Source organism: Erithacus rubecula (assembly GCF_903797595.1).
Source record: "Erithacus rubecula genome assembly, chromosome: 1".
NCBI lineage: Eukaryota > Metazoa > Chordata > Aves > Passeriformes > Muscicapidae > Erithacus > Erithacus rubecula.
In genome coordinates, this window is record NC_136658.1 from 57,770,535 (window position 1) to 57,792,341 (window position 21,807).

The following is a 21,807-nucleotide window of genomic DNA, read 5'->3' on the forward strand; positions in this document are numbered from 1 at the left end:
CAGATTAACAATTGATAGCTAAAAGGAACACTCCAGGAATATTCAAAGGAAGGAAAAGCTAGAACATATTTAGCATCTACGCTGAGCTGTGCAGATCACAGAGGAACTGCTCTCCTTACTCTACCCCCAGAAAATATCAGTTGAGGTAATACAGCTTTGAAATTACAAAAAAAGTCCTAACAAGTGAAAATGTTTCCTTTTGGTCATATATTTTTTTAGAAAGTGTGACATTGACAGTAGTTAAAACCAATAATATCAAGTATTTTATGTTTTTTGTCATTGTCATAATGAAATATGAAAATGAAATGAATTCTCAGACTGAAATTAAAACTGTATAATGGCAAAGAGAGCAACAAAACTTACATCCTAACATAACACTGATTTACTTTACAGTTGAAACAGCAGAATATCACTTTAATATATTTAATACATTAATAAATATCACTTTAATGTTTTCTTGGCATTTGTGAATAGCTGTTCACAGAAAACTATCACAAACATGAGTAAAAAAAATGAAAATAACTGCACTTGAGTAGAAAATTGGGTATTAGTTACACATCTGATCACAAGATTTGCCAGGGGCTTTTATTTAACCACCATTCAGGCCAGTCAACATTCCACATACTTCTGAAGCTTTCAAACATGTTTGTTTATACACATTATGATACCAGTGGTAACTATGATGATTCACCTTGTCTTTTGTAAAGTAGAACAAGCTGTTATAATCATTTAAATACAGAACTGGACAACACAGGTATTCCTTTTTCATCTTAGAGGTTTCTGGTGGTATTAGAAAATTTCTTAGTTCCACCTGTCACCTGTGAGTCCATGGTAAATTCAGAATTTGGGGTATTTCAAGTTAAGGTATTTATACCATCTCATCATGCCATTTAGTTAGTTTGCATTTCACTTAGGTAGATAATTTGGAATGCAGAGAAAGTCACAGTCTTGACACCTGTTACATGGTCAGAGTGAGGTACTTTTATAGAGGCACCTGCATTTCAAAAAAGGCTAGTATGGGTCTTCCATGTTCCCAAGCAGAAGATAATCTTCTGAGGAACAATTTACTTCTTAGAACTCCAAAACCCAGCATTAATCAACTTATTGATTTATTTAACAGCAGGAGAGTTTTACTCAACCAGAGGGATTATCACTAGAAAAAGCTATAACAGCTCAGAAGTGTAAGTGTATGAAATAAGATTCCTATGTTTCTAATTGCAGCGGAACATCCCTCCTCAAAATAAAGCAACAACATGAAGAAAAGGACACATTATATGAGTAGGAATACAGCTGGACAGAAAAGTAGTATCTGCACAGTTCTTAAGTTAAAAAATAATTATAGAATAATTGCAAAGTTAGTGTTTTTATTAATTAAAAGTGCAAAATTATGATATGCCAGACTGATTTTCAAGAAGAGTTTCCAGTTATATATAAAATCCCCATGTCTCAGTAAATCTTACCACAGTGAAAGGTAGGAGTTTCTTTAGAAAGAAATCTGAGTTGACTCACATTAGCATTTTATTTTAACTCAGGAGATGAGCTTTGAACCAAGTTTCTTGCTCCCCCTACTCAAGTGGCTTTGATTTCTGCACTGTTGAAATATCATCTCAGAGTTTGCAAACTGAATTCCTTCTGAGAACCCAACAATCCTTCCAGTGTGCTCTAACCACTAAAAGGCATTCAGCACCCTTGGGCCCATTCAGCTGAAATAGAATTAATCTGAAATCAAGCCCCTTAAACTCACTGTGGATATCAAGTCCTCTGACCCATCTCACTTGCTCTACACCTACCCCTATTGTTTCACATCATCAGTTTTCAATCCTTAGAAAATGCTATTTCTTCAGTAGTATCACCACTCTATTAAGGAATACATAAAAATTAAAAGCTATAATAAAAATAAAAGCTTAAGCTAGCAACATTTTAACTGTAATTAAAAATTACTTAGAGCAAAGAAGACTAATCTAGTACTTCCTTTGAGTAAATGACTAGGTAGCACAGTCACTTAATGAACTGATATCTTAATTTTAGAAAAAAATATTTGTATTAAACAATTAAAGTAAATGCAAAATAAAAGACACAAGACGAACTTAACCTGAACAACTTTGATTATTGTCCATAGTTTTATTCTGCCTCATAGTTTACCACAGCATATTTTCTAAATTTACAAAAGGTAAGGAAAAGGTGTTACAGAACATAAAGTAAGACTGCTTGTAAACAGGCAAAAAGTCAGAGTTTTTTTCCACTGAATGGAACTGTACATTGGTATAGACAATATATTTCACACAAGGAGTATAAAAGACTGAGAAGAGACAGTAGTGAGAAACATGTAGCAAATATAATTGTTCATGACTACTGCTCTCTAGCCAAACTTCACAAAACCTTTAATTCAAATCATCTTACAAGACAACTTTCTACTTTCAACTGAAGGAAAAAACCCCACAGACAGGTTCAGAGTTTGACCACTGTCATTGTACAGCATAAAATCCACATTCTTTCTATGAAATGAGTAATTATATTTGTCTCTATAGTATGGTAGGAAAAATACCAAACTTTCATCTTATTATGGCACTGACAACAGAAAGAATTTACTAGCAGAATTAATTCTGCAACTTCATTTAAACAAAGTTTGTAATTCAATTTGTTCTTTGTAAGCAGAAAGCTATTAATTCCTACCTACACCTCCTAGATATAAACACTGTCATATCTTTAGATTTTTATATGCATTTTAAAAACACTTACTGTTCTAAGAGTTGATCGTATTTTCTTAAAGAATCCTTTTCAGCAATAACTGCTCTCTCTTTTTCAGCAACCGCATTATCTCTTGCTTCTCTCAAATTTCTAAAGGAAACAAAAATTATTCTGTTAAGAATATGTTAAAAAACAAGACTGCTTTGCTTCATTAATCACTACTCTCTAATCTGAACTTCAATGTTACCTTCTTCAACTCTCATAGAATGACAGAAGGGTATCCATTCACCTATTTATTACAAAGGCTTTACCTCAGGTTATTTTCATATATACCAGCAAAGCTTACAGTTCTGAAATTGTAAAAAACAATTATCGAATCGCCTGCATGTGGAAACACGTAACCCTAGTTATTCTACAGTATTAATAAGATTTTTTTTTTTTAGGAATTAAATAAATTCCAATGATTTTCCTTGGTGTTTTGCAGGAATGCTGTCTACTTAGCTGAGATGATTCACAACTTTTGATAGAGCAAGAAAAGCTTAGGTAAGCATAGAAATCCTACTTCCACATACAGCTAATAGTCTAGTTATTGTGATGTATAGGTTATTGCATATCATTGGTATCTCCTGAGTTTTATTGCTGGCAATATTTTTGATCTGCAAAGAACCATTATATAAAATTTTATTACAATCTATTTATACTCCTTTTTTTTTTTAATAACCAAGGATCAGTCATGATGTTCAAACAACCTCAATTATTTATTTCACCAACAGAAATGAGAACAGCACGATACTAAGAATACAACATATAGTATTTGTGTTTAAAAATTGGAATTAGTTATTAACAGTCTGTTATGCTGCAAGCAGGCTACAGATTAACACGGCAGTAGACTGTACTAAGGGGAAGCAATGCATAGATACTGTATATGTGAACTCAATGTCCAATATTTAGTGCAACAGAGCACCAGCCAATTTCCCCAAGCTAACAGTGGTTGTTGAGGATCAGACATCTGTGTTATGACTGCTTTTAAGGATTTTACTCTACTGTGGGTTTGCTTCTATGATGAACATCCACCAGCATTTGGAACATATTAGATGATCTTAAAAGATTCCTTTCAATTTTGTTTTATCTAAAAGGAATCCTATTCATATGCTACAAATGTGAGCAAATCCAAGCACAGCTGCAAGGCAAGCTAAAACCATGGCTAGCAGCAATGACTAAGGGATTTCACTTCAACACCACATTCTTCATCTGAACTGAACTACCTATGTGGATGCAACCAAGACCTTCCTACTGAAGGATTTTTTTTTCTCTCTCTCCACAACAACTTTCTGACTTAAGGCAAACTGAAATTAAAGTCTCAGACTAGTTTTAAGAAAAGTGAAAAGTCAGGATACAAAGGATAACAGAAGATTATTACGCTCATGTTAACCTAGGTCATTGTATCACACTAAAGGTATATAATTTTTGGTTTAAAGACTATTTTCTAGAATAAATATTATCAGTGGCACTTTCATGAATTCAAGGTAATTAATATGAACAGCAAACATTTACTTAGAAAAAAATCAGCATCAGAATTATGTAGCAGTTTACTGGCTATTAGAGAAAGATACCAAAATTTTCTTTAAAAATTGTGTTACAAGCCTACAGAATTCAGCACAGAAATTCAAGGACTGACCATAAGATTAAATTCTTTAAAAGTGACTCACACAAAAATATGGGAACATGGCAGTACATTTTGCTGACAGCATTAGGATCAAGCATACTATGTCTTAGAGTAAGAGTCCAGAGCTGTATCCTTAAGACCAGATTAGTGGAAGTGGGATAAAAATTCAAAGTAGGAGAGATATAGAGACTCATTTAGAGAATAAACTATTTTGCTTACTGAACAATCAATTGAAATTGAAATGAATTGAAAAATCAATTGAAAATGCAATAGGAGGCAAAAGGACACAATTGAGGCACTATTCAACCAACACAACCACAATCACAGATGTGATACAACTTCTGTTGAAATGCCTCTAGAGAGCCAGGAGACACACCAGTGCTGCTGCCAGTTGTCAGCTGTGTGACTCTCATTTCAAAGGAGGTGAAGCACCTACCCAAATGGCCATTGGTGCCTTATGAGCCATCTAGCCAGCCTATCACATAATCAAAAAGAAACCTTCTGAAATGGGACAGAAATAATGGGACAGAAATACTATCTAGGGGATCAAGAATGGGCATGGGGGCAAAAAAGGTGGGATGAGGACAGGGGAGGCAGCAGATCATGGGCATCTTTATTAGGTTTTCAAACAAACCTCTTGGCAGCTGCCATTTACTGCACTTTGTCACATCCCTAAACTGTTCCAGCATGCACAAACTGAATTCCAGTCAGATTTGACTGCATCTGAAAAGGTGCTCAGGGAAATCATCTCACATGCTCAGTTACTAAATTGTGTTTGATCTATGGGAACAGACTACAGGTAATCCAGTGTCAGACTTCTTGCAAACATCCACATGCCCTGTGAATTCACTCATGCTTGCTAATGCAAACATAGCCCATGCTTACAACAATCATACAAGTGAAACTGATGCCAAAAAAATTAGCCATGAAAGCATCACCTTTTTTTCAGTGGCCCCCTCCCATTTTAGTTTCTTGAACTGATTCATCTAAGTGTACAATAAGTGCCAATAAATTCAGAGGAACTATCAGGCACATCAGGCTTGGCAAAGTGGAAAAGAATACAAGTAACTGAATATTGGATTAGTTTAGCTATAATCCCATTCCATGCTTTGAGCAGGAGGATGAAGCCAGCATCTTAACTTCATTTTCAGCCACAAACAGCATCTCATCACATTACACAAATTCACTGCAAATTGTTTTGCTCACAATTTGAGGTTTCGTTTGTCTTTCCATTGAGGCAGACTGCCTTATGGTGGATTTTTTAGAATTTTCATAGAAAGAGCATATGCTAGAAAGCCTATTTTTTTTTTTTTTTGCCAAACATGTAGGCAAACCTAAGGGATTTGCATTTCAGAAGTAATTATTTCAAAATGAGGAACAAAACTTCTGTAAAGCAACTCCAGATACAAATGAAGTATCTCTCAGTAGCTTTCTCAATGATATACAGACACTTGTCAAATCTCCACAAAGAGTGCATGTTAAAATTCATACTCTGTAATTCAATATGGATTTGCATACAGGAAATGGTGTGGATGTGTATGTGTGTGCATATATTTTACTCACACTTGCAAAACTACACAATGATGTAACTGTTTTTTAATTAGAACCTTTCAGTTGACTGAAAGACAGCAGAAGTCATGTTCTTTTACCACTCTTCCCAGCAGAAACAAAAACTACCTATTAGAGGAACAGATGATGCCACAAATATCTTTTTACTATCATCATTTCCTTCTCCACACAACACTTTCAGGACATCAGGACAGTGAAGTTAAGTTATTAAGCACTCCTCCCATTTAAAAGCAATAAAATGGCAAAAACAAGCTAAAAAAGGAATTCAGTGCCAAAGGTCCAAATCCCTAAGTCCCTAAAAGGCTTATGCATGTGCATGTAATTCCTTGGTATTCAACTAGATGGCACACATACAAACTCATCATGCAAGTCTTTGCAGGACTAGAATCTTCTTCAAAAGAGAATTTTACAATAATTTACAGGAAATCTTTTTTGTGAATCACAATGCTCTTAAAAAACTCAATTAGATTTATTTCATACAGGCCTAAATCTTATCTCTTTTGGGTTTTTTCTGCATTAACATCTTTTCTGGATTCCTGGCACTGTTTCAAGACTGCCCCTAGAACATGACAGGTAAATTGTCATCCCTTATTAATTAACTAACATGACACATCTAAACTAACTTCAAACTACCAAAGTTTATGTAGGACATGAATTTTAATAATCCTTTTCAGGTGATAATGTTGGCTGTTCATCATTTAATAATAAATTTAACAACACACACTTCCTGTACAAGTATAATTTCATTTGAGTTTTCACAAGACTCCCGTCAGTTTTACAACTGAACTTAAATTTTTACATTTTGAACATCTCTCAAAGAGTCAGTCAGCTAGGATTACACCTAAGCACAAAACAGTGCTTGGTCATTCCTGCCTCAATTAGGTTACTGCCTACACCTCACCTACCTGTTTTCACGTTCATACATCTCTTTTGAGGTGCTTCTTAGTTGCTCAATTTCTTGATTAGTTTTCAGCCTTATTTGTTCCAACTCTTCATGGAGTCTCTTTTCATATTCTGCTTTATACTGGTCTCTGTAAATTAACAAACATATTGCACTAGTCAAAATATCAAAACTTCAGGTACAGCTTTGCAAGAGCAGAGTTCTTCTTGATCTTACATTTTATTTCAATCTTCACTCATTTACCTCTTAATCACTTAAAATACTGATCAGCCTATGCTTCTATATAAACTAAATGAAAATCAACCAGAAATAAATAATATTTAACAGTGAATAAACAGAAGTTTTTGCATACAGATTTAAATTTTTAAAGTAATTTAATATTGATTAATCACATAACATTAACATTCTTTCAGAACTTCTTTGTCGGTCTCTACTTGAGTGGTTATATTAAGTAACCACTTAACTTCTCACTTTCTTCTTCATCACTGGGTAAGGATTGATTAATTTATTGACTTGCAATGCTGCCATGCCACTACAAGACTTCTTTGTGTACTATCTGCACCTCATATGAGGGAAAAAACATCACAAGAAACATTGAAGATTAAATGTAGTGGACATTTCTGAAGTCAAAAAACCCCAAGATTTTGGAATTTATCCTGTCAATATAACATATAAATTCTTTAAAGCACAAAGTTTTTATGTAACAGATATCAGAAGATATCAGGATAAAATAATTTATTTCAGAGAAACACTGACTTATTTTGTAACTTTGGAAGCTTATGACAGATTGCAAGGAATCTCATAAAGAATCTCTCCTACAAAAACAGGGTTATGTTGTAAGCACTTAACAGTTAAGAAATGTCAAAATTTTATAGCATCTATTTAATGTTCAAGAATAATCAATCAATAATAAAGCAACTGGTAAAAATCAGAAGTTTGGAAAGAAAAGCATATTATGAAGATATGTGCATTTGCAACTGTAAAAGGTTTTATATTTAATTTGATTTCCAATCATGTGATAGCCCATAATTCTTAGAAATCAGTATTTGCACTGGTCAAAAACTCACACTGTATTTCAGTTGACCCTCCAAGATAAAAGTAAACTTATTTCTTCTTCCTCAACTGTGCCACACTATAGCAAATACTGTATGAAGACCTTTTACACAATAAAGAGGTTTATCATAAAAACACCAAAGAAGAACATGATTTCTTAAAACACCATTTCAAAGTAAGACTTAATATTTTATTTAAAATACACAAATTCTGGGAGAACATAGTTCTAAGATACAAAAATGCAAAACAAATTTTAATAATTTTGAGTGACTGCATTGAATGGAAAAGTAATATTTAAAACTCTTCTGATATGGGCTGGAGATCCATAACTGATCATTTCAAGAATGCCCTTCTATTTTCATTTAGGTAACAATTTTTGGTTTAGGTGTCTATCAGGAGAGTCATATCACTTCTTCTTAGTTATACAGGACACAAGATTTTTGAATATACACTGAAAACAAAACGTTTGTTTTATAATTAACTGAGTAAACCTACAAGAATAATTGCCATAAACTCCCAATGCTGAAAGTTTACTTCCACTTCTATGACCTTAGAAAGTTTTTAAAAAAATATTTGTGATACATATTATGACCCAAGAAAAGTGTTCTGCTTCTAGTTACATAAATATGGGTCAGCTTTCTGAAAAATAAAATTTATTAAATGGGATTTGTGCAAGAAATAAGGGAAAACAGTTAAATAACCTGTCTACTGATAGAACTGAACAGACAATAACTTGCCTGGATGACACGTATTTTTCATACATTTCTTCCCTAGCTTTTTTGGCATCCTCTAGCTGAATCTGTAGTCTTTCAAGACGATCTTCTTCATGTGCACAGCGAACACTAAGCTCCATGGTCTGGCGATTAAGATAATCTTTATCTTTTTGCAACAAGTTGAGGGATTGTTGTACAGTTGCCAGCTAGAAAAGTTTTTAAAAAGAACACTTTAACACAAATTTAAAGGTAAGTATTTAACTTATGCACACATATTTGCAATTTAATTTTAACTCTTTCTGTGAAATCACCTGAACCAAAAGACTCTATTTACACTTTAGTTTAAGTAAGTTGATGAAGCTTTAAGCTGAAAAAAAGACTTAAATAACTTTACAATTTTATGAGTTTTCATTATTTATTTGCAGTAGTTGGCACCTGAAAAAAGAGAGGTCATTTCATCTACATCAGTATCTAAATAGTGCTGAAGTACTGAATAGTGGAGGTATTGAAGAGTGCTGTGTCAGAAATACTGATGGAGAATCTTGGTGCCAACCTGCCATATTCACTACAACATTCTCAGGAACAGCAGTGAATGTTTAATGGCACCAGGCTGATTACTTCTCCATAAAGAAATGGTAAAACTGATAGTTCTGGGGCTGATGAAAGGCATGATTGTTGTGGACAAGGCAATGCTCCAGGCCCACCCCAAGGGTGAAGAGCTGGTATTGTGTTGCTACAGAAGGCTGAACTGATGCCAAAGTAGGTAGAAAAAGTATGTTGAGAACAGCTGCTTTTGTCATCAGATCAGCCACGTTTCCTACACCAAGTAGTGTGAGAGAGAGTAGTTTCCATCCATTCAAGGTGAACACAGTTAGGAAACAGCCAAAGCGCATAAGGGCACTGTTGCAAGGTGGCCCAACTCCATAATCATGATAACAAAATAGTTTCATCCTCTTTAAGAATTTTGCCATTTAAACTCCTGAGGATTTCACACACCTAGCTCAAAGAATGATAAACTAATAATTTATCAGAAACATGTCTCCTACAGCTATAAAGACATCACGTACATGGTTTGGATAGAATTTACCTTTTCTAAGTCATAGAAGGACTAAAGGTTACTTAGAGAAGATGCTGGAGACAGACAGAACAAGTAGTTAAACAGATGACAATTTATATACAAACAGTGCTCTCAGAGGCATGCTGAGCACCACACTCAGGGTGAAGTACAAATGCCCGTTCTACACTTGATTTAAGAAAAAAAAGGTAAACATGGTATCTCCCCAAGCAATGTGGTAAATGCATATCCATAGTGAACAGACATCATGGACTACTACACAAAGAAAGCAAGCAGTTACTGCTCCTATAAATACTCCTCCTCCAGAACAAGTATTGTGTAAAAACTTCCAATCGGATGTTCTTCCAAACCAGGACTTGATATTGTATCAGTATACACAAAACCCAGCACAAACCTTCCATGAGATTTAAGTAATACACAGTTTGAGGGAGCATTTTAGTTTAAAGTAGTGCTACTTTTATTTACGCTGATTAATTTAGTAAAAGGTCAATGAAAAAAAGCTACTGCTGTTGCTATTCTGGAGTACTCCATATGTACGTACAAACCTGATGTACAGAACAGTACTTTTTTGGCTATTGTTGTATGCTGAGAATAAACCTGACTTTTGGTGTCCTTTTATAAGGCTAGACTGAGGAATAAATAGGACCAACAAAGCCTTCAGACTGATACCAAGGGAGGTATTTTCTAATAGAAGCTCAGATTTTTCCCTAATGTTTCTGATAATCCCTACAGCTACCTGTAAAATCAGGCAGAGCAATATTTAAATATTTAAAGTGGCAGTTTTAGCCACTGTTTTATCCATAACATTATTATTTAAACAGTGACACTAAGGAACACCATCTCCCCTGAATACTCTTAAGAGTCTGTTGCATTTATTCAGCTGCTAAAGTGTTAACACACAAAGATCTTCCATACTATTCTTGCAGGGTTCTGCTTCCTTGGCTGAACCCTTGCCTGCCCACAAGAAGTGGGGAATTAATTCCTTGACTTGCTTTGCATGTGTGTGTGCTGGTTTTGCTTTGCCTATTAAATTGTCTGATCTCAACCCATGAGTTTTCTTGACTTTTACTCTTCTGATGCTCTCCCCCATCCCACTGGGATGGGATAACAGCTGTGTGGGGATTACTTGCCAGCTGGGGTTAAACCATATCAAGCATACTCACAGCATTCATCTTCCACTGGTAAATTTTTCCCTGGGGCCTCCCAGGTTACTGAGCTCATTGGCAGAGTTCAATCTGTCTTTGCTTCAGCCTTCTAAGTCACATACCTAGGAAAATGGCATGCATATAATGCCTAGAAAAAAATGGGAAGCACTCAACCAGTGTTGAGGGAGATAGCCTATGTTGCTGTGAGGCTGATCAGCCATTTAAAGGATCATAGCAAGTGATCAAGGCTTCTGATTACCAGAGTCCTCCTTCAAGGAGAAGCACTCAGTTGGGTTGGTAAATCTAATCTCAGTCCCTGCAAGGATTATGAAGTAAATTCCCATGGAAGCTGTATCATGCATACAAACGAGAAGGTGATAGAAAAACTAGCATGAATTTACCAAGGCCAAACCCAGCAAACCTGACAAAAATATTAGCTCTGTGGAGGGGGGAACCACTGTATGTCATTTACTTGACCTTTTACATGTTTTTCAGCTACCTACCATAATAGCTCTATTGAAAAATTGGCAAAACACAGATCAGATAGACAAACATCAGTTGAACAAACTTAACATGGGACAGAAATGTGCCCAGCAAAGAAGGCCAAGTGGCTACAAGGCTATATTAGCAACAGTGCAGACACTGAGTTAAAGAGAATTATTATCCTGTGTTCCACAGTTGTGAGACTGTATTTGGAGTGCTATATCCTATGACATGCATGTTCTAAACACATACATTAACATACTGAAGCAGGAACAGAAGAACTCTACCAAGATGGTCATGAACTGCAGCATATGATATACAAGGGATTAAGAGAAATACTTGGAACTTATTTCAGCCTTCAGAAGAGAAATCTGTCTGGGGAAAATACTATTGTTATCTTCATCTATCAAAGTGGAACACATAAAAATAGCCAGATTCTTGGCTGTACATAGTGACAGGATGCAACAGAAAAAAGCTTTAACAACTGATCAGTTTTTACAAATGCATTTTCATAAGAGGGCAGACAAATACTGGAACAGATTGTCCAAAAGGTTGTGGAACCTCTATCATTGGAGACTTAAAAAAATTGAAAAGCCCTAAGCAACTTGACCTAATCTTGCTCTGTACTGCATGGGCAGGTTGGAGCAGCTGGTCTCTTGAGACCACTCTAAATTATTCCATGATCCTGACAAACTTGATAAGAAAAAGAATCAAATTCCCGAGATGAAGAAATACACAATTACTAAGGTAAGAACTTTATGTTTACCTCTTTTGCTAAGTCATTTCTTTCTTTAGTTTGTGTTTTGTATGATGCCTCCAGTATTTCATAGTTTCTTCTGAGTTCTGACAATTCATGCTCAAATACATCACGTTCACTGTGAAAGAAAAGTTAAACTATTAGATGCATAAAGCCTAAAGAACAAAACTCCTGCGCCTGTTTAGTTCCTCAGTCTTCTTCCAGTTCATGACACTGACTTCCTCCAATTGGCCACTCACAAAAAAATTGGTAACCTTTTATATAACTTTTATATATCCTTTTTTTTCGTAACCTTTTATGGTTGTTAACACCTGCAACAGTATAATTTTATATGAAACAATTGAGGATTATTTAAATACTCCAAAACAAAGGAAATTCTACATACTCAATACTCAAACTCCCATCCTAAGTGTTTTCATTCTCCTCTGATTACTCTTCTTTAGTGTAACTTCGGGCGATAAATTTCTTCTCTTAGCAATGATCTCTAAGTACCCTTATCCACTCTTTTAGCATTATCAAGCTTCTGATGCTATATCCCGTGACATTCTCTTGAATCTTTCACAGATTGGAAATCTAATGAAAAAGTGAAGCAACTTCATTTCCATCCTCCTAACAGAGCAGAAAGCAATGTATACTCAGTAGGTACTCTCCCCTGCATACAGCCTTGATATGAGAGTGGGTTGTCATGTTTAAAATATACATGACACATCTGCAAAAATTATGCTGGCGTCCTGAGCAAAAGTGCTTTCTGCATGCACAAAGAAGCATCACTGTGCCCCCCCCTCATCCTGTCAGAACAGTGAAATGAATGAGCCAGTATGAGCTTGCAGTTTAGAAAAAAAGCTAACCAATATTATATTAAGCATAGCATAGTTGTAAAACTGAGATAACTGGTAGTACAGCAGAACTAGATTTGACATCATGGTTTTGAAAGGCAGAAACAAGTCTGGAAGTGATTTACTCCTGCAGTGCTCCCAAATATCCTCCTGCAGTTATGCCAACAGAGCTCTCCCCTCCCCTTCGTCTGTGCCTACCCAGCTGAATACAACCTACTCTCTCAAATACAGTTTTGGCACGTTCATTCATGCTTTTCTCAGCTCAAGACTATTTTAAATGCTCACTGTTAAACACTGGGGCCATTCACATGAAAGTTATTACAATCCATGTATTAAGATGCAGTTGCACATAGGAAACAAACCATAGCACCAGTCTATCCTATTTGCAACAAGACGCCAGACAGATTCCAAGACTGTTTTCGTACATACAGCTGTAAAGCAAAAATGATGTGAATCCAGAAAATAGATTCCCCTTCAAATGACTTAGTGGGCAAAGTCATTTGTGTCAGTAAATACGCCCGAGTTTATTCCATATGAACAACTAAGGAGCTGACAGGGTCTTTTCTATTCATAATCCCCATTTTTCAATCCATTTCTCAAGAAATGTGCCAAAGACCAGATTTCTTGTACTTGTGAGCACACTAAAAAAGCTATTTGGAAGCTGGACTGTGAAGCATACCTCTATGAGTATATTTACAAGAAGTCTGTATTCACTATTTTGCAATTGCTTTTTGCAAGATAGATATTCAAAACATTGGCTATAACAGCACAATCTGTATTTTAAAAAAGCTAGACACTGGAACTTTCTGCAGTTAAACCAATTCACTAAGGTAATCCTAAGATTATCTGCCGGAGTTCTCATAACAGCCCTTTCAAATTTATGGTTTCAAGGATATCTTAAGTTGTAAATATTAATTTCCAAGGTCCTGCCCTCCTAACTCATTCTGTAAGCAACAGAGTAGAGCATAGGGCCTTTTGTTAAATCATTGCCTTTAAACTACAAATAAAAAAAGAGTACTTGTTCCAAGATGCTTGCCATCAACAACTCCCACTTCCTTAGCTGCAATGAGACTGCTAGGCACTGCTGAAAACACAGTAAATCTGAAAATACAAACTTTTAGGAAGATAATTTGGTGCATTAGTTTTCAAAATGTTCATTTTATGTCTGCAATATACTAAGGAGGTAATTGAACCATTAGTGTACAAAGTAAAGAAAGATATCTGTGGTGCGCGTAAGTCAAAAATAAAACTAAGAACTCTGGTCAATCAAGGCTGATCTTTATTAACATTTGTATGTTAGTTAAACACTTGAATTTTAGAGATACTTACCATTTTACTTTATCATAGTTCTGTTGTCTGTAATCACCTTGCTGAATCAACTGCTTGGTATCAGCCAGTTCCAGTGTTAAACGCTGGCATCTGACCTCAAGCTCTGACCGACTCCTCCTCTCATCTTCATAGCTCTAGAAAGTGAGACTTTTCAAATTATCACAGCTGCACTGATATTTACTTAAAGTAATCACCAACTAAGTTTTGTGACAACCTCTTATAAATATTCGGTGGTAATGCTTTCATTTGTCTCAGTATTTGGAAATTTAGCACATCACAAAGTAACCAGCTGTATCAATAGTCATCTGATTTTTATCTTATTACAAATACTTGATTAAATGTACCTATTTTTTTCAATGCATTTGTCAATTAGCACAACTTCCAAGACCAGTAACCCTCATATATACAGCTGGAGGTCTGCAAACCTATACTTGGAGCACAAAAGCCACAACTTTACAATAGTTTCAAACCAGTGAAGATAGTTAAGAAGATACTTGCTAGTTAATTTGGAAAAAAAAAAAAAAAAAAAGAAAGAGGGTGGTTTGTTCAGCAAGTTTAGCAACATCTGTCATTATCTGAAAAATTTCAGCCAGTTACTCCCAAATTGTAGCTATTATATCTGGTAACCTATGTTTGCTGAACCATATAATGAGAAGCTTTGGTGGAATAAAATATAAAATAAAAAAGTTTACTTAATGGCCATCAGCATTAATTTCCACTTTGCCATCTTTTTCCTCCTCACATTATTCTGGAAACTAAAACAACTAAAGCAAAGCAAGAGAACAGAGAGACAGAGTATTCATCTTTTAAAATACTAGGTATTCTCCTTGAACATAAACAGATTTCTTAATCACATTCTTTACCTCCAACTCTACACAGAAACAGCAGACTTTCATACCTTAATCCCCCATCCAGACTCCATTTTCCAGTTTACTACTACATAGGTACTTTTCTTTCACAAACCTATCTTACTTATTTGTCCTAAATACTATGCTACTTAGCAATTTATTCACAAGAACGACCAAAATAACTTGTATAAGGTAAAGCTGATAGACTACAAAAAGAGTTGCTTGTTAAAAAGTTGAGAATACCCCCAGGCACCTAGATTTTTTCCATATCCTACTTTCTAGGATACTGCTGAGTTCAGTTTTTTACTGCTGTGATTGATAGCAAGCTCATAATGGATGCTTGATAAACAATTATTCTATCTGGTTATTATGAATGGACATCACAATATTATGAACTGAAGGTGAGCACAGCCTCATTACTAAATGACTAATATGTCATTACTAAACCAAGCATTTTGCATCTGCAAATTACATTTATTTTGCAGAGAAAGACACTGTGTGAGTGCATAATTTTTCAGCATTGCTGAAAGCTATGCTTTATACAGTTATAGGAGGACAACTGTCTAGCTAATTTTCAACGGACAAGGAAAGTTTAAGGCAACAGCATATATGGAGTATATGACAGAAGGACACTGATAAACTTCACAGACATCATCAGCTGAAACACTGACAGAATGCCTTCTTGAAAAAACACACCTAAATAGTTGTAAGACACTACAGAAAAGCTCCCTAATCTACTAACCATATTGTAACTATTCTGTTGATAAAAAATATTTTTTGTTTTATATTTCACATACCTACTTATCTTCACTTTTATTAAAATCACTTTAGGTCACAAATCACAAAAATCACAACACCCAGACAGCTTTCACGAGGATTCTGCATGGTCTACCATTAAAAATACATCATGTAAAGACATGATTGTTATTCATCCTAACACATACTGGTATATATGGTTTATGTTTACCCTAATTAATGCGTAAGCATTAAGCAAACTATAAAACATCCTCTTCTTTAATCAGCTGACGTGTCATTATTTATAAAGATGGCATTATTATAATGGTAGTCTCTGTCAGATATTTTTAAAAGGTGTTGTGCACAAGTTAGCTGAAGTTTCAAATATGTACCGTACTGGTGCTAGTACCCTGCTATGCAGTGCAAACATGACTCATCTTGCAACAGGAAACGTTGGTAAGGGCACTTAACTTTTAAGTGCCAATTGAAAGATTCAATTCAGAATACAGCTCTGTGGATATCCCATGCCATTCTGCTGCTAATACCATGCTGGAATTCACACACCCTTCAATGAGCGGGCTACTGAAGCTCCTACACTTTTATCTATCTGGCAGCTAGAAGACAACTACCAGAAGTACAAAATGAAATTGGTTAAAGTTGCCATAGACAGCTTTAAAGCAACAATTAACAGAATAGATAAATATCTGCAAAATCACCTTCTAATACCTGAGACCTAAACTTACTTCTGAATTGTATTTGATAAATCTTTTATTAATGTCATGTTAATGTCATGTAACAATATGGTAATTCCAGGGAAGGAAAGTTAAATTCTGCTCTGGAAAAGTGATACTAAAACCTACCTTAATTAGAGTGGTTTGTCATGTGTGTTTTTTTAAGATTTAATATAATTCCTGAAGAAACACTAATTATTCTGCACAGGACACCGATTTTCCTCTACCTAATTTTAAGATATTGAAGTAGTATTCCAAAGATATGAAGAAACATGACAAAGCAAGCTGATACCCAATCTAGGCTGTAAATAGGCAAACAGACAAAACCCCTTATGTGGTATGCACCTCTCCAGGTAGCACATACACAAGCTTCTGGACTTTCATAGCAATACATCTTAAAGACATACAACCAAGCTACCTGTGCTTAGGCAGAAGAAACCTTGCTTTGCATGTGATGAAATTAATTTAGTTTCTAACAATGTCCATGAAAGTTGAACTGATTTTAAGATCTTTGCAATGGAACAGATTTTTCTTTCCATTTATCTTCAAAAGATAGCTTGAATATCTTGATGAACAGTTTTGTCCTGCTGGAGCAAAAAAGGAGCTCTTAGAATAATCAATATGCAGAGCTCTTATAAGGACAGAAATGAGGTTCTGGAAATAATACCAACAAGTAATACTGGCTTAAGAAAGCCAACAAACCTTAAAATAATTAAAGGACAAAAGAGAACTTCCGTACACTGAATGTGATCACCGTAATACTCCAAACACCTCATGACTTTTCTTCAGCCTCTTACTAATTTTTGCTTCTGCATAGAGCAGGAACTCAGACTGATGGTTAAAACAAGTGGAAAACAAAACTTGTCCTATGTGAGACAGACAGGCAACAAATACCTAACGAAATTCTTGACAGAGCTGTCTAAAAACCACAGTATTAGCCAGTACAGGTGGTTTCTACAGGCATGAGTCAGCTAAGAAGTGCTTTCGTCTGGTTTACAAACACAGTCCACGGATGCTGTTCTCAGCTTGAGAATATTCTCAGACTATTCTCAGAAGAATATTCACATCTTGCCTGATCCGCAACGCTTAAAACCCCAAACTGCTAGAGAAACTAAAGATCTAATGGTAGACCTAAGTTTAAAGATATTAATCTTCAGTCTGGAATGAGCAGCAGTTTATAGCAGTCACTGAAATAAACACTATCTGAACTTCAAGTGCAAAATCCAGGTGACATACTTTTTGAACTAAGTTAGTGACATATAATACCTGATAGGGATTAGATGATGTTTCAAAAAGCCTTTGGAGATAAGAAGATAAATAGAAATGCAGGGAATAGATTAATCAGCCAATCAAGCAGACACAGCAGGACTTCTTTACACCATCTACAGATAAGCCTGTGAAAGAAAGTGATCCTGCTTTTAAAAAGCTTTTTCTCTTTCCAAAGATCTTCATCTTTGAAGAATCACTTACAAAAGCCAGCACTTTGTTCATATACTAAAGGCCATAGACAAATGTAAAGCTACTGTAATAATGTGATGTGCAAAAAATTCCCTCCAGTTATTTGAATGAGGTGCGGCTTCTTTGTAAAGATGACATTTTGTTCCAATGGTTTACGTACTCTACATTCAAAAATTACTGGTCTATACATTATTGGAATGCAACTGCCTAAATGTCAGGAAGAAGTTATATTGGATAACTAAGATACCTCTTTAGTAAGTAGCTATGAAATTGGTACTCTGCTTGTAGATATAAAATTGGTTATCTCATTGCAGATTGGTCACTATTTGCCACTAAAAGTTATAAACAAAAAAAGTTGAGCTACTCCAAAGTAGAGAAACTCTGTAAGGAACATATGAAAGAAAAGCTTTGAATTAAGTGCTTCTATGGCAAAAGAAAGTGGAGGAATAATAAGTTTATTTCTCTGGACCTGAGCTTACTAGAATTTTCAGTGAAGTATTCTCAGGTGAAAAGGATCCTTTAGATCATTACAGAGCAGTATAATCAAACCATCTCGTACTTCTGAACCACAGCTAGCAGTCCATGCAGCCACAGCTATGTATCAAAAGAGCAGAAAGGTATTGGACAGAAAAGGGAATTTTCATAGATATGAAATTTCCTAAAGTCTTGGAAATATTCAACTGCTGCCTCAATCTCACAGTTACTGGTAGAGCATCATCCTTGCAGCTGTTCTCCTGAACAATATTAACAACAGCAAAAAAAAAAAAAAAAAAAAAAAAAAAAAAAAAAAAAAAAAAAAAAAAATAGGCACACATTTCACCTAAGACCAAGACCTCAGCTATCTAAAGAGAGTTGTGAAATCAAGGCACTGCTTCTAGAAGTGGTGTCAGGGGGCTGGGGGAAAGTTCTAGAGTAGTCTTTACAGATATGCAAACTTCAGGAAAAACCTTAGGGATCCCAGTCCTCTTGGAGTAGCAACAACAGTCTTAGTTTTCTAATATTCAGATGCATCTAGTGCCAAGTGATCCTTTAAGTACAAAAGCTTAGTTTATTCTTTGAAGACTATAGTAATGTTTTCACTCCAGCTGGAAAACATTATCACAGGGAAAACTGTTATGTCTAGCAAAACCTGATAGCTACTAATCCTGACTCAGAGATGAAGTCTTAGAAAAAATCTTTGTCATACATATAACCAGCTTTGTCTTTAGGATAACAGCTTTCAGATACTCTCATGCTATAAATTTTATTGCAAATCCTGAAGGTAACTTTATATAAAAAAATAACTGAGGAAAAGGGAGCCCCGATAAAACTGTATCAATACCAAATTACACGAAAACATTGCCAAGGAACTTCCAGCCAGATGAAGAAAGCAATATTTAATCTTCTGGAAGTACAAAGAAAAACAAGATTTCCTTCCCAGACACTCTCCCAGCCTGAGAGAAACCAACCAGCAGTGAATTACATCTGTTTGAGGGAAGGTTCTAACCACTTTGGAAACAAACAGCTCTGAAAATAGTAAACTGATGTTCAGCATGGGAATGCATACATCAGAAGCTGGTTTTATTGCTGGGAAGCTCCTGGTAATACAACACTATAGTTGGACTTCCTCCTCTATCTTTACCTCCAAAGCTGGTGGTGCCAACATTATTTATACTTGAAGTACAGAGCACTGTAAAAGGAGGGCTAAAATAAGCCTGTACCATACATTTAGTAACAAGTCAGGCAGCAGAACAAGAACATGGCTTTCACCAGTTCCACCACTTCCCCCGGGCTGTGCCTGCTGTACCTGGAGCCAGAGGAACTGCATTGATCTAAATCATAGATGCAACAACTGTGTACAAAGAGCCCTCATTTAGCTGTACAGCACAACCACTTACACTGACCACTTTAAAACAGAAAGCAGCAGAACAAATATATTTTATCAAACCATGTTCCAGTGCTAAAAATCAGCCTTTACAAGCCATTTTCTGCTACCAGTTGTCAGAAACAGCCCCCTACCCTACTGGGTTTGTGTTACAGATTCAGCAGCCTTTAAGGGCTAAGAGAAGCAGCACACCAAGAGAAGTTTACAAAGTTTTAGAGTCAGAATGGTTGTCTTACTTGACAAATTCATTTCACTTCAAATTTTAATTTTTAATTTTTAAATTTTAATTTTTACATTTTAAAATTTCATTTTAAATTTTCCTAAAGTTGACAACCTAGTAAGACAAATTCAAATTCTCCTTCAAACTTTTTCAATTCTTGGTTAGTTAGATAATTTTTCCAATGAGTCCAGAACAAGTTGTCTCATGTTTCTTATTACTTTATTTTGGGGTGAATATGTACATGTATAAAACCTGCTCAAATCTAGTCTGTCAGCCACAAGCAATCAGAAAAGCCAACAAAATCCTCCTCCCCCAAGATTTGGCCTAAGCATATTTTCTTGCTCCTTTCTATGTCCCAAAAAGAAGGAAGAAATCCATGCTGAAAGTCATTAAGCAGAGCCTTAATTATCTGCAAGGGTAGAAAAAAGAAGGAATGCTTACTGTAGAAATTAGCTTATTCTCACAAAAGTAAAAAAACCCTCAAAAAAATTATCTTAACTTCTGTGATTACTGTATTTCAAACTTCTGTATTACGAGTTTCCTAAAGAAGCTTTAAACTCAGAACAGACTTTGTTTATAAATTACACAAGGAACAGAAATATTACAATGATGAGAGAAAACTTAAAATTTACAGAATACTGGATGGAAACCCAGAAGAAGGATTTGCAGAGTATAAATTATTAAATAACAGCCAAGAAACTTCAGCAGCTATATTTCATGTACCAGGAAAAACAAGCACTATTGGAATAATAATAAAAAAAAAAAAAAAATCCAGCAGAAGAGTGCATGAGCTTAGGTAAGGTTCTGCACAAAACTTTATTTCCTACTGATAAATTTCCTCGCAAAAAAGCTTGACCTTAGTGAAGAGCTCAAAAATGTTACCCCAGAACTACACCTTGAAATCTCTTTTTCATGAACTGCAAAAGATGAATAGGTATGTCAGCTCCTGTGCACCAAGAATACTAGAGATTGCAAAGTATTCTCACATCCTGATGATGCTCCTCTTACCTTATTTTCTGAGACACCTTGTTACCGTGACACTCAGCAAGTCACAAGGTAAAACTTGAACTTGCCAGAATCAAAACAAAGAAATTCTTAAGCCTCTCCATAAAAGCAGAGTGCACTTCAAACTTTGAGAAAGATCAGTGGGAAAGGTGGATACTGCCACCATGTGGTGCAAAAAGAACAAAATAAGAAGTCTGTATCAAAGAAAGGTCAATGTCCCAAGAAAACTGTTTCTAGCACAACTTCAATTATTGTTAGCGACTATCTTGTTAATTTGCTTCAGCAAAAGTTAATAGATGTCAGTCAAATCTCAAAGGCTGAAATCTTCCTGTACAATTTTATTAAATCAAAGCACATTAAATGTACAATGAAGGAAAATGCTTATGCAAGACAAAAATTAACAGGATTAGTTTAATCTCAATTATGACCAGAGGTGGTGACACAGAATAATGCTGAAGCATGTAAACGCATAAGTTTTATTGACTACTTTATCTAATTCAATCAGAATGAGAAATGAAAGTACATTAATTTCAAAAGAAACTTTGTATAAAGCATTTCTCCTTACACCTGATTTTTCTGTAAGCAAATTTCACAGGGAAAAAAGGCAATAACTAAAGCATATTCTCAGAACTAGTAAAATTACAATGTCATTTAAGTCTCTAGTAGCCATGACCTGGATAAACCTGAGTATCTGAAACTGTTGTCCTAACTCCAGATTTATGCAGAACTAA

At 35.3% G+C, this 21,807-nt stretch overlaps 1 protein-coding gene across 1 annotated transcript in view; it reads right to left on the reverse strand.

Moving 5' to 3' along the window:
• Positions 1-21,807, reverse strand: part of PIBF1 (progesterone immunomodulatory binding factor 1) — a 102,636-nt gene that overhangs the window by 71,832 nt on the left and 8,997 nt on the right. The window contains exons 5-9 of the mRNA XM_079313488.1: positions 14,216-14,349; positions 12,060-12,168; positions 8,615-8,796; positions 6,829-6,954; positions 2,740-2,838 (exon numbers count right to left, since the gene is read on the reverse strand). Of these exons, the coding sequence (XP_079169614.1) occupies positions 2,740-2,838; positions 6,829-6,954; positions 8,615-8,796; positions 12,060-12,168; positions 14,216-14,349 (650 nt within the window). The remainder of the gene's footprint in view (positions 1-2,739; positions 2,839-6,828; positions 6,955-8,614; positions 8,797-12,059; positions 12,169-14,215; positions 14,350-21,807) is intronic.